Source organism: Vigna umbellata, chromosome 2 (assembly GCF_029865625.1).
Source record: "Vigna umbellata cultivar VRB3 chromosome 2, Vumbellata_1.0, whole genome shotgun sequence".
NCBI classification, from domain to species: domain Eukaryota; kingdom Viridiplantae; phylum Streptophyta; class Magnoliopsida; order Fabales; family Fabaceae; genus Vigna; species Vigna umbellata.
The window spans coordinates 11,133,505-11,147,824 of record NC_142166.1 but is presented as its reverse complement, the minus strand read 5'-3'; the positions used below and the strand labels follow the sequence as shown (position 1 = coordinate 11,147,824).

Genomic DNA, 14,320 nt, shown 5'->3' with positions numbered 1-14,320 from the left:
GATACATCAGCAACACCAATTTGTTCCCTAAGATATTTGAACCTTTCAGCCTTCAAAGGTTTTGTTAACATGTCAGCAACTTGGACTTCCGACATGCAATGACGAATATATAATTTTTCACTTGAAACCTGTTCACGGATGAAGTGAAATCTGATTTCAATATGTTTGCTCCTCCCGTGAGATGCTAGATGCTTGACAAGATTAATTGTATATTTGTTGTCTATCAACAGCTTCAATCTGCACACTTGCTCCACCTTTAAATCGTTCATCAGGAAATCCAGCCAAATGGCTTGACATGCTGCACCAGAGGCAGCTATATACTCAGCTTCGCAGGAAGAAAGAGCCACCACAGGTTCCTTCGTAGAACTCCAGGAAATTGGTGTCTCACCGAGAAAAAACATGCAGTCAGTTGTGCTCTTCCTATCGGTTTTGCCACCACACCAGTCAACATCAGAATACCCTATCAGCTCATCCCTTCCTTTTGACAGTAAAATGCCAGATTTTCAGTTCCATGTAAATACCTTAGTATTCGTTTTACCGCAAGGAAATGTTATATCTTTGGTTCTTGCATATATTTGCTCCCTAAACCAAAACTGAAATTCAAGTCAGGTCGTGTCGTGTGTTACAAAGGTACCTCAAACTTTCCATAATGTTGTGATATTGTGTTACAAAGGTATCGGGATTTTTCTCAAGTTTCAATCCTACTTCAGCAGGTTTATTTGCAGAGTTACTCTGTTGCATACCAAACCTTTTCAGCATATATTTTGCATACTTGGTCTGATCATTGCCATCCCATGTGAAGTTCTCTTGAATTCAATTCCCAAGAAATAGCTCAGACTTCCCAAATCACTTGTTTCAAACTCCTGCATAAGTTCACACTTGCAATCAGCTATTAGACTTTCACAACTGCCCATGATTAGAAGATCATCTACATACAAGAAAATGATAATATTCTCAACTCTGTTGCTGTTCTCACAAATTTTAACATAAAGTCCATGCTCGGACATACATCTGACAAAGCCAATTTTGTCGAGAAACCCATCAATGCGCTTATTCCAAACTCTTGGTGCTTGCTTAAGGCCATATAAAGCCTTCTTCAGCCTGTACACTTTCTGTTCTTTCCCTTTCGATTGCTGCTTTTTCCCTTTTTCACCACTCTAGCTCGGAAAGCTTGTTCATTGCCTTCTCTCATTCATCCTATAATCATGCGCCTCAAAAAGAATGTCGTAAAGCTTCTAACTCAATCTCCTCCACATCTTTCGTTTCTTCAATTACGACTACCACATGATCAAACCTCTGTGGCAATGTTCTCAGAATTTTATCAACTACTTGTTTATCAGAGATTGTGTCCATGCAGACCCTCATTGCATTCACGTACTCCTGAATTTTATCAAAGTAATCAACAATTGTTTCTTTTTCGTCCATGCTGAAACACTCAAATTGTCTCCTCAAGGTCTCCAACTTGACCTTTTTGTTCTTGTCTCCTTCTCCATATGTTTTCTACAAAATTTCCCAGCACTTTTGCTGTTGCAGCTCTGTAGATTTTATTGAATATCTTTGATCCAACACATCTGTATATGAGAAATATTTAATTATAGCCCTGTTGTCTAACTTTTGAAGATTCATGTAATGTTTCTTGACTTCTTCAGTAGCTTTACATCTAGGTCTTCAATCCCACCCATTACCACATCCGCTACATCTTGAAACCCAAAAACAACAAACATCTTTATCTTCAAATCATTAAATCCCTTTCCATCAAACACTGGGTGTGCACCTTGAATAATGCTTCCATTCGCAGCCATCTTGAATCTGTAAATTCAAAAACTCCAACAATCTTGATACCTTCAACACTTCTTCGGTATTTCTAAGACTGTACACAAAGGCCAGTACACAGCTGACAACAAGATCAGAGACTTTCACTTTTCTCACAGGATGGACCTAGCTCTAGATACCATGAAGAAATTCAATGTAACAATACATTGGTGTATTCTGTTGGAAGTCTCAAATTTACTAGAGATAAAACCAATTTAAATCTCACCTTACAAGCTGGTTTTGTGGGGATGAGTTAGGCTTAAAAAGCTCACTTTCTAATATGGTATCAGAGTCATGGTTAGAGCCTATGCTAGTGAGTTGTAAGTGGACATTTTTGTTTTCATCCGTTGTCAGACGCTATCGGATAAGGCTAATTTATAATTTATACGAGATTGAGGCGCTATCGGATAAGACTAATTTATAATTTATACGAAGTTGAATTAGGTTTAAAGTCGACTTCTATGTCGTATACTCTAAGAAGAATAGAGAAAGAACAGACTTTTCACACTAACAAATATGAAGGAAATGCAGTGAATTAAATGTGTATCTCTTAACATTTACAAGACCACAACAGTATTTATACAACACAAAATTTAACAGAAACAAGACAGCAAAACAACCATAATTGCAATTACTACAAAAACAGAAAAAATAGAAACATAGTTCAATTTTGGTTTTACAAACCAACGTCCATAACTCATTAAATGCGATCCCGACAAATCATGAAATTTTTACTTATAATATGATAAAATTGTTTTCTTTTACATTAAAATGATTAAATAAATAATATTTTTATTATATATTATTATGTAAATGGAATGAATTTATTGATACTCGTAAACCTATAACCCAGTTAAACTTTAATTGACACATAAAATAAAAGTGAACTTAAAGCAATAACATAATAAATCTCATAAAAATATAATCCAATCAAACTTTAATTAGATATATAAATCAAAAGTCAATGTAGCTCGATAACTCAATGAATCTCATGACAATATAATATTATGTAATTATGTATAACCTTACACCCCTAATTTTTTTATAATTAATAATATGACTAAACACTTTTTTTTCTAATAAGGTTTAATTATTCATTTACTTTTTTATAATATTATATAGTCTCTCATTTTAGTCTTCTTCTCTTTTTACTTACAGTTTTAATTATTTTTAAGTCTCTATACTCTGATTTTATGAAAAGCTTTTTATACTCTAAATTGACAGCAGTCAAAATGGATCAAAAGTAATTTATAAAAAATAATAAAATATATATTAAAATTATAGGAATTAAAAGGCAATAATTGCTCAAGTATAAGAATTAAATGATGTTTTGGTCTTGTTAAACCCAATTGATATGATCTAATATCTTATATCAATTCTCTAGTTTAAAATATTCTCATTTTCCTAAATAAAGAGGCTATACAATTCTTGATTTTGGTCATAACTAATAATTTATAACTTTTATGAACAAATATTTATGTTTCAAGCATACGAGAGAGAAAAACAACAAAAATATAAGATTGTTGCAAGTTCATCTTATATTTTGAATGAGTACAAGATGTTTGTGTTAATGTTTCTCAAGAAAATTTTGAGTATATTCTCACTAGAAATTAAAATAACCAAAAGGTTACCTAGATGTGAATGTGCGCTTTGAGTGGTCTTGAAAGAGAGAAAAGAAAAATGTTCAATTAAGTGAAACAAATAAAAACTACACAAGAAATACAATATAAATAACGAAAGCATGTAAATAAAACATAAGACATAAGCTGAAAAATGAAACAAAAGATGAAGATAATAGAAGGGGAATAGGGAAGAGAGAAAGGCACGTCACTTAAGGTATTAGGTCACCTGAGATGAGTGGTGGTTGTCACCACTTGAACCTAGGTTCAAGATATATAAGACCAACACTAAAACACTTTTACAAGAACAAAGCTCAAAAGCATATTAAGGTGTCTCAAATTTAATGTTAATCAACCTTTTACACGTGGCTTAGAGGTTCCATTAAATAGTCATGGGTAGGGATCTTTAAACAAATATAATAAACATGTATTTAGAAACTAGGCAACCTATGGACATCTTCCTTGCCTTTGGAAGCAATGAGGACCTCTCAATAATTACAAATACATGTTTCTAGAAGCTAGGACAACCTATGAGCAACTCTTTTGCCTTTGAGAGCAAGATGCACGTTTTCCCACTTCTAAAAGGTCAAAGATAACCTCTCTTAACTCCTATAAAAACAAGAAAATAATCATGAATTTAAAATTTATTCTAAGACAATAAAATGAAACCAAATAAAAAAAAAGGTGAATAAACTTCTCTTTTAATCATCTTATTTTCCTTAATCATGTGCCTTCGTCATTGGTAGGGGTTAGGGCTCATTAAAGACTGTCCTTTTAAGGAACTCAGACTTAGTAAAGTCATCAAATTGTCTTCACTTATACAACTCTAAAATGGTATTCATATTGAAGTTTATACAATAAAAGTTGAAAAGCTTAACGTGAAGCTTTATGATAAAACACTAATTCAATTTGAATTTTTTAGATTATCTCAATAAGTCATCAAACTATTGATTTGTGAATCTCTATGAAGACTTTAATGCAATGGAGCTAGTTTATAGTATTATATGTTTAAAATGGTGTTATCACATGAAGCAAAGGATGTTCATAACTAAAAGAACTTTGAAATACAAAACGTTAAGTGTGCCAAAGATTCTTATGAATTAAAAGAGGACTAACTACTATCATAATTTTGATACAATAGAATATTGACACATTAGTCACAATGGTAATATTTAAAACCTTATACATGGAAAATTCGCCATGTGTAACCATTTAATTATCTTACGTAGAATATCAACATGTTTCGCATGCACACATGTCTCAACCTTATAAGTTTTAAATCATATAATTCTTTTAAAGTAGTTAGAAATATCCAAGGAACATTTAACTAACTCTGACAAAAAAAATATATTCAAAGATTATTATTTTAACTGATAATGTGCTTTGGGTTACCAAAATCATTAAGCAAATAAGATAAGTTTAAAGTTATCAAATAGTTGATATTATACACATCTACTAAATATCAAACAACCTTCAAGGACAACATCACCAACCACCAAATACACACTTAAAAAAAATGTACACCAAGATCTACAAAACTCCACCTTGAATTGAAACTTTTTTCTTTTGAAATTCAAAAATCAAAGTTTAGTCAACCCAAACATTGTATGAACTTGCTCATATAAATGTTTATGAATAAATCCTAAGTTATCCAACAATTTTCTTCTTATGAACAAACTCGACTTAAATAAGGACACAGAGAATTTGTTAAGGACATGGAAGAAGAACAAAGATAAATACAATAAGCAAAACAAATAAAAACAAAGAAGCAAAAATCAATAAAAGGTTCAAAGGAAGATTCAAGTTAAAAGAATTAGAATGATAAATAAAAAAACCTTCAAATTTTGTAAAACTATTAACTCATAAAATATTCATCTATTCTTATATAATAGTTCGCAACCCAATAGACACCTAGGAACACATCTTGGATGATTTAAGCATTGGAAAAGAGACACTAGAAGTTTCCAACCATTTCAAAGTATAATAACTAATTCACATGGTTTTTCCATTTTTCATGCACCACATGTGTTTCTTAAAAGTTTAATTATGAGCTTTTTCATAAATATAAGAACTACCATTTGTTTTTCCTAATTTGAGAACCACCCACATGCATAAGTTAAGTTGATTAGGAGTTAACCTAGTGCTAGATATAAGATTAGTTAGGAAAATATTTAGCTAAACTAGTCTTTATGCTTTGGGATTCTAGTTGTTATAAACACTTGTTGGGTGTTTCTTCATATTCTTATATAAAGAAGTCCAAACCCCTCTCATATATCACTTTTTAAAAATATATGAAATTACTTTTTTGAGAGATGTTTTCTCTTACTTTAATTCCAATTCACTATAAACTCGCTAATTGTGTAAGTGTAACATGATATGGATCATCTTCAATTTTAAGAACAACAACCTTCCTATGAACAAATGTTTCACTGAAAATCAAACTCGTAACTTTAACTTTGATACCAATTGTTAGATTAAACGTTTACCACTAAATTAAAAGTTATACGGAGAAATTACACCTATTTTTACATAAAAAAATATAACAACCTAAGTGCAATAATTCAATTATGATTTGACATATATAACCTACACCATAAAACAATTGACACAACCATACAACAAACATTATATCACATTAAAAATAATTTTAATGTTCTAAACTCTTTCCTACATCTCAAAATTTGATCCATCGGTTGATGCTTCTTCCCAAGCTTGCTCACATATTTTCTCACAAAACTAAATTTTTGGACAATATCTATTGGGTTTATCAATTACTACTAAATCAAAAGTTATACTTAATAATCAAAGTATAATTATTACTATAAAACTAAAAATTATAATTAATAATTTGTAGACTGAGGTACAAATAGACATCAATCATTTATGACTAAAACAATCCAAATATTATTTTAAATATTATTTCAACAAACATCAACTCTTGGTTAAGATTAAGTATAGTTTGAAATATTCACTAAAATCCTAAACCTTAAATCTCAATTACAAATATTTAAAAATTATTTATTTTTTATTTTGTTAATGATAATAAAATAATATATTTAATGTCTTGCAAATATTAAAACTATAAAAAATTAAAATATATGAGATATCTGGCAATAAAAATGCACGAATAGAAATTTGGATACCCAACCTATGAAATATCAAAATATTCTTCACATACATTGACAGCTGGATTTTATTGGTTGGTTTACATTCAAAATATCAATCAGTTTTAAAGGATTTATTCACAGTGTAAATATAACAAATGCTTCATTTATAATATATTTTTAATAATTCAAAGGTTCACAAGGATTGCGCAAATTTTTTATTTCACACAGAGAAACTCCAAAGTTGTTCATTTTGATAAACTGATTTCCTAATTTATATAAGAATTTTTTAATTTATATCCACTTATTGTTAAAATGAATATATTAATAAATTACAATTACAATTATCTTAAAGCATTAAAGTTTCTGGATATATTTTAAAAATTCAGCATATATACATAAAAAATTCATCAGAGAATTCAAATTTAATAAATTGTTACCATCATCCTAAAAAGAGAGATAATAAAGGCATATAGAGTCTGTTTTGTTAAGCATAATAAATAATAAATTATAGTACTGCTATTTTAAAATACATGTAAAGCATAGTTGCTAATTTATTTTTTCTAAGAAAATAAATTAGTTTAAATTATGAAATCTTTTATTTAAATATAAGAGGCTATTACTTAATTTGTAAGTGTATATTTGTGAAACTTCTCTCATTTTTGTTAACTTTACTTTTTCACTTTGAGCATTTCTGAACATGTTCTCTTGACTAAAACCCTTTAAAAACCCTAGAGAAGAAAGTTACTTGTCTATGGCGGTTCAGAGGATCACTTCCAACGAAGCACAAGCTTCGAAGAAGGTTTCGAATGACCATTTCTTTTGTAAGCAGTTGATTCTATCCATATCCGTATTCGTATGCATGATAGGTTTAAGTTTAATAAATGAAAGGAATCAACTAGTTGTTTTGAAAACGGATGGTACAAGTTTCCCTTAGGATTAGGATAAATTCCTACTTCTTTGATGCTGAAGAAATGTTCTTTGCAATTTAATCAAAGTGATGTAATGTTATGAAATGAACCGAAAGTTCATGAATGTGTTTGATTTTCTCCCAATCTCACAAATGTAATATAAATTTGTTGAATATGTTTGTTTGAGTTTGGAGTCGTGGCTTCTTGGTTTTAACCTAAGGTTTTTGGTTTACTTCATGCGGATTTGAGATTAAGTTATTCAAGTGAAAGTTTTTTGTGTGAGTTCCAATATTATAGCACATAATCTTGCTTTTAAATAGTTAATAGAATGATTGACACGATTACATTAGGTCAAAACTAATGAATGCAGATTTTAAAATTCACACTAATATGATATTTCTAGACTGTGCAATTCGACTGTGTTACATAATTATGTGAGTTTTGGTTGGCAGAGGCACAACCTTAAGAGCAAACTGAGCCTTGGCTTGGGACCCACATCTGATTTTGTTGCATTAGACATTTTTTATCATTTAATCCCCCTTTTCATTTTCTCATTCATATCTCCCCAACAGAGTTTAACTGTGGCTGGAGAATAATCTGTGTGTGGAATCGTTTATTCTGTTTTAAATATTTTAGAGCTACTTTTCTAACCTTATGATATTGTTGAAGTATGGAGAGAGTTTGTGTGGGGAGCTGTTGCTGGTGCCTTTGGAGAAGGAATGATGCATCCAGTGGATACCATTAAAACCCGACTACAAAGTCAAGCTATTCTAAATGGACTTCAGGTATGATGGCAGCCTATAGATGAATTAGACAGTATTGTCGACATGTTTAAAAAGTTATGAATGAGCTGCTGTTCATATATAGCTCCATCATCTAAAGTTTTTCTCCTTCTTTGGAACATCATTCCGCCGATAGAACCAGAAAAACATATTGCAGATGGTGCGATATGTCTGGCAGGTTGATGGACTAAAAGGTATGCTATTTTGATCATTTAATATTTTTATTCCTGCCATGGATAGTTTTTATGCCTTTTAATGATGAATTTTCCTTATGTTTAATGGCATTTCATGCGTGTTTGAGTTAACTTTTTTGCTTTCAGAACTTAATCAAAACTTTTAAGAGAGTGCTATTGACTTGAAAGCCTATTTGGCTGCCAAATGATGGAAATCAAACAGGCATTTTGATAGATGAGCAATGACTTCAACTCTTAATTTTTCTCTATTTAAGTTTACTTGTGATCTAAGTAGTCTTTCTCACCTAGTGGTATAAGACTTTGTTGTTGGTGGTGTAAACTTATTCTTGAATCTAGTAACATATACTTTGGACTATGAACTTAGAAATTTGCCCCTTGTGATTAATTAAAATTCTGTAGGCTTTTACAGGGGTGCAATACCTGGTATTACTGGATCTCTTGCGACTGGTGCAACATATTTTGGTGTCATAGAGTCCACAAAAAAGTGGATTGAGGATTCACATCCTAGTCTTAGGGGCCACTGGGCCAATTTCATTGCTGGAGCTGTTGGTAAGCAGATTTGAGCCATGTAATAGTAAATTAGTAATACTTTTGTATCTTTTAGTAATCTGATTTTGAGAAGTTATACATATTGTTATTCTTTATAAAACTGGATGCTCCCCCGATTAACTTCTAAGGAAGATCATTTTTGAGTTACCCTTTTTTGAAAAAGTAACTTTAGATGCACTACCGTTATTATCATCCTGGTGTTATATTTTATTCTTGTGCCAAATTTGAAGGTTTTGTGAGTATGAGACCTGTAACCATTTCAGTGGGATCAAATTTTCCTTGTTTTTCTCTCTATTTTCAGGAGACACTCTAGGTTCCTTTGTGTATGTTCCATGTGAAGTGATAAAACAACGGATGCAGGTTCAAGGCACAGTTACGTCTTGGAGTTCGGTTGCTGTGAAAAATGGCAACGCAATTAAGCCTGGCGCACAGATATATAGTTATTATACAGGGATGATCCATGCAGGCTTCTCAATATGGAAAACACAGGGCTTAAAAGGTTTATATGCAGGGTATACACTAAAAAAATACTAGTTTTCTTTTGACACTATGGTATTGTTTAAATGTCACATTTTTAAAATGCAAGCGGTGAATGAATCTATATCTTATAACGAGTCAATTTTTAAATTAATTCTAAGCACATTTTTTTTTGGGTCCCATAATTTCATTCATGATTTTGATTCCTTATATTTCTTGTTTCTGTAGATATTTATCTACTCTGGCAAGGGATGTTCCGTTTGCTGGCCTAATGGTATTATATGTAACCCACACAATTTCACTGCTTATGCTCTTTCTATAATTTGCTATATTTTTTGGGTTATATGAAAATATTTTATTTAGTCTCTATTATTTTTTATGAAAGGCCTTTCTTATTTGATCAAGGCATCTTCTTTTTGTGTACTTTTGGTTACACATCGAATGGGCTATAAAATCATAAATTTAAGGAAGGACACTTGTTTTATTGAACATAAAGAGTTGACATATTGAACACATGTTGTATATTCTAATATCAACTATGTTATTCATAGAGCTGAACAGGGAAGGCTGTCTTTTCTTATCCATATCAAAACCTTTTATGTTGATACACTTTCCTTTTTTGGATCTGATTTATTAGTTCAACTGCCACACCTGGTAGTTATTTCAGTTATAAAATTAACAATTATGTTATGTAAATCTCTAAGATATTGTACTTGAAAAACCAGGGAGATCTTTTGCAGCAATATCTGGAACTAAATACACATTTTTCTTCCTGTTTACTTGGAATCTAAAAGAAGTAACAAAAAAATGAATTGAAAATTAAAGAATTATTTTATTGGTATCAATAACACAAATTACATTCTCATCATTCTCTATTTGTAATAACCAAAACCTTTAAAAAATGAAATAAGAATATGCTGAAATAAATGGGAAGATTTTGAAGATATTTTTTCCTAATTACTATGGAGAGATACTGAGAATATTATTTATCCTAATCTGCTATTTTCAACTGTATCCTCGTCAATGGATGGTTGAAAGATTGTTTGCATTTTCACTGGCAATTGGAATGACACTTAAATATGAATGACCTGTTGGTGATCAGCTCCGTCCTGATTTCAGTAAATAGACTCACTACTCACAACCATCATATCTTGTCTGTTATATGAAATTGCTGTTTTCATTGTATAGGTCATGTTCTATGAAGGTTTGAAAGACGTTAAAGAATATGTAGAGCAAAGAGGGATATATAGCCCAAATTTGCGTGTTAACCATTCATTCGAGGGACTGGTTTTAGGAGGATTAGCGGGTGGTATGTGCAGTGCTCTGCTTTAAATGTTAAGTGCTGCAGTGTTCTTTGTCTTCCATAAAACTCAGTATGTTCAGTATAATTCAACAGGTCTCAGCGCATATCTTACTACTCCTTTGGACGTTGTGAAAACAAGACTGCAAGTGCAGGGTACAACTTTGAGGTATCATTTCCTTTAGTAAATATTAGACATGTTATGGTATGCGCATTGTGTGCCTGCCACCAGAATACTGGTTATATTTTTTTATTGATAGTCACAAACAGGGTTTTGTCAGTCGAGTGAGCTGAGTTGTAATATTTTTAATTATTTAAGCTAACTTTATGATAATTTTGCTTTCGAACATTGTCTTAGGTATACTGGTTGGTTGGATGCAATTTGCAGTATATGGGCCGCAGAAGGCATGAAGGGAATCTTTAGGGGTGGTATCCCCAGGATTGCGTGGTACATTCCGGCTTCAGCACTTACATTCATGGCTGTGGAATTTCTCAGAGATCATTTTAATGAAAGAGTGCCCAATGATAACTTGCGAGATGTTAGCAGATTATCAGTAGACAAGAAATCACTGCAGGAAGTTGCTTAGAAGATTCTCATCGAATCACGCTTTACTTCCCATCCAGATTTTTACGAAGAGGGGAGGAGGTTGTATATCAAAATTAAGTCATAATTAGATCCCCATTATTGTGAACATACGCAATTGCAAAGAAATCACATTCAAAATGAAATCGTAAACTTGTTCAAATTTGTGGTGGCCAATTTGTGCCAGTTCAATCTGGTTCGTCTATTCCACCAGTGAGAACCGGCTGAAACAAGTAGAAAGTTGAATATGTTGTCTTTTGAATTTGGAGTAAGTTTGTTTTTTCAACTATAAATGATTTTAGTTTTATAATTTGAAAAAAAAATCTTTTTTATTTTGTTCAAATCTTTTTTACATAGTAAATATCTTTAAAACATGGGTAATCTTAAAGTCATTGTATTTTTACTGGGTATGTTGTCGTGGGTAGCTACTAAATATGTAGGCAGTTTCTTTCTACACCCCATCATTTTGTTTAAATCTATTTCTACCCTTGTTTGTTTTATTTGAAGTTCTATCCTACGTGCATGCGGAAATCTAAACTTCCGCAAAATATGATCAGGAATTGGAGTGGGAAGTGGAAATTGGTTTCCATTGTTTCCGGATGCATAATATACTATTCCGAAATAGATTTTCTATGTTTCGCAAAGCAAACTAGTTTCGGAAACAGAAATTAATTTACTTCCAGGAAAGGTGAAATTTATTAATTTCGGAATTTGCTGCCCGGAAGAGTGAAAGTAAGAGAATGTTTGTTTTCATTTTTTACCATTCCAACAATCAAAAGAGTCCACAAATTCCATCTGTGAGTGTTTGCAAAGTCTCAAATTCCATTTGTAAGTGTAAGTGTTCGCAAAGTCCAAAATTCCATCTGTATTTGTTTGCAAAGTTTCAAACAATTAATTTGGAATGCATCTCAAACTGAGATAATATTCTGGAAAATATTTTCCTGAACTCATTTTCGGATTTTGTTTTCTGGAGGATGCGTTTTCTCCTATTCATTTGAAATCATTTTCCAATGGACTCTTATCGGTGTAGAAAACACAACTAACTGAGGCTTGGAACAAGATGCCACCGAAGCTGCACAACCAGGTATGAAGGTGCCGTGAAAAAAAAAATTAGGGTACAAGTAAAAAAAAGGTTAAAAGGTCGATTGTGGTATTTCATTGATGGGGTGCAGGAAGCAATTGCCAAATATATATTAGAAATATTTTACATTAAAAAATAGGTTTAAACCCTCTTTTGGTCCTCATATTTGTTGGTGATAAACTGTCAAAATTGCGTCCATATACTTGTAAAATTGAGTCAATTTTGTCCCCTCTGTTAAGTTTTTACAAACGGTGAACGGCGTGAGCTGTATTTTTTTTTTAAAATGGCGTGATATTATGTATTAAATTAATGGGTTATGTGTTTTATCATTATTTGTCTCCGGCTTTTTCTCTGTCTCCGGCGCCAATTCCTTCTTCTTCTCAATTCTTTCTTCTCAGTTCAATCTTTATTTCTCACAATCAAATTTTTCACTATGGCTCCAACCCCTTCTTCCAAACAAAACTACCCCACCCAGATGAAGACTCCACAGTCCAAGCACCGTCTCAATTTCCATGACCCCAAATCAGCACTGTAAATGCACCTTTTTCCCAACCCAAATTGTGCTGCAAACAAGGAACCCTCTTTTCCCTCGTTGAAAGTCGCTAATGGAGTTTATTTTGCTTCTGTTATTGTTCGGGTCGTTGGGTGAAGATGAAGCGAGGTTGAACACGCCCATTGTGATTTCGTTTAACGAAGGTGGAAGAGAGGTTTCGACTGTGCATAATATAGCCAACAAACATATCACATCTTATTGTTTGGATGTGGATTACTCTGGATTTTACGAATTCTTCATCCTGGTGAAAGTATTTATATTCTTGAACTTAATATGGAATGATTGAATACACAATGGAAGAAGGTGCAAGAAAAAAGGTAATCTTTTTTTCTGGTTGGGTCAAAAGAAGATGGTGGATCCGACAAGGTTGACAGTGGAAGGTTGTGGCTTAATGGTGTTGATGATTATGTAGCACGGTGGTGGTTTGGGCGAGGATGGTGGAGGGCATAGCTAACGGCTAGGGTTTCTATGGAGAAGACGAAGTTAATTGGTGGGAGAATTTTTTTTTTTGTGAATGGAAATTTCTGACGTGGAATTAACAAATAATCCATTCAATTTAATAGGCAAATGTCACGCCATTTTAGAAAAAGGACAACTTAACATCTCTTAAAGTTGTTTATCAAAACTTAACGGAAGAGATAAAATTTGCTCAATTTTACAAATATATGAACCTAATTTTTTGACAGTTTAAAAAGCGATGACCCACTTAAGATTTACTAACAAACATGAGGACCAGTTTAAACCTAAAAAATATTAGGACAATTATTTCCTGCACTCTATCATTTTCTTCCTAAATCTTATCACTTTTTTAATTTATTTTCCAGAATACAATAAACAATTTTAGAATTCTTTTTTTCCAGAAATCAATCAGCCCTCCTTTTACGGAAAACATTTGAAGCTTTTGATGGGGTAAGAGGTGAAATTTGATGGGGTAAGCTTCAGTCAAAGATTAGGTACTTAATTTGGATAGGCAATTGCTTTTTCAAAACCCATATGATTTTTTCTTGCATCTTTATCGGTGTGCTTATTGAAAGATGAAAATCACCTTAAATAAATTTATATATAACTTTATTCTGTCTCATCCTCACTGCAGCTCTCTTTGACCCGTTAGATTGCTTGATTTCACTCCCACCACCTCTGATATCTATCTGTTGTTATTACCCATTACCGTCGGTGAGGTATTATTGTGAAAGGTTAAGGTGTTCACAATTTGTTTTTTTTCTTTTGATTGTCTGATGTGCGTCATACCTCATTGTCTGATCCGTAAAATTTTTGGCTTGTAGAATTTAGAAGTGGTTTTGAATCTTGTAATCTGAGTTAATAAGTTCTTTTTGATTGTATTGTGCAATGCATAA

General features: G+C 32.0%; 1 protein-coding gene and 1 long non-coding RNA gene across 3 annotated transcripts; both read left to right on the top strand.

Annotated features, from left to right (window-relative positions):
- The first annotated feature begins 7,198 nt into the window (after nucleotides 1–7,198).
- Nucleotides 7,199–11,593, top strand: LOC124835624 (Mitochondrial substrate carrier family protein). The gene is made up of 9 exons (XM_047310596.2): nucleotides 7,199–7,359; nucleotides 8,116–8,231; nucleotides 8,365–8,422; nucleotides 8,822–8,971; nucleotides 9,273–9,483; nucleotides 9,677–9,722; nucleotides 10,637–10,757; nucleotides 10,845–10,917; nucleotides 11,107–11,593. Exons 1-9 carry the CDS (start codon nucleotides 7,290–7,292, stop codon nucleotides 11,333–11,335), a joined length of 1,074 nt encoding a protein of 357 aa, XP_047166552.1. The 5' UTR covers nucleotides 7,199–7,289; the 3' UTR covers nucleotides 11,336–11,593.
- A 1,178-nt stretch (nucleotides 11,594–12,771) lies between these two features.
- Nucleotides 12,772–14,313, top strand: LOC148203414 (uncharacterized). 2 transcript variants are annotated; one of them, XR_015784125.1, is made up of 2 exons: nucleotides 12,772–13,896; nucleotides 14,059–14,313. It is a non-coding gene; the product is annotated as an uncharacterized LOC148203414 (long non-coding RNA). The 2 variants fall into 2 exon arrangements; XR_015784124.1 differs by having other exon boundaries at nucleotides 12,772–13,918.
- Nucleotides 14,314–14,320: the final 7 nt, after the last annotated feature.

Bases quoted from the DNA above. Each gene is read 5' to 3' on its own strand.
- LOC124835624 (XM_047310596.2), top strand. From the start codon at position 7,290: ATGGCGGTTCAGAGGATCACTTCCAACGAAGCACAAGCTTCGAAGAAG. The intron at 9,484-9,676 runs GTATACACTAAA...TTGTTTCTGTAG, and splicing joins TTAAAAGGTTTATATGCAGG to ATATTTATCTACTCTGGCAA. The intron at 10,918-11,106 runs GTATCATTTCCT...ACATTGTCTTAG, and splicing joins GTGCAGGGTACAACTTTGAG to GTATACTGGTTGGTTGGATG.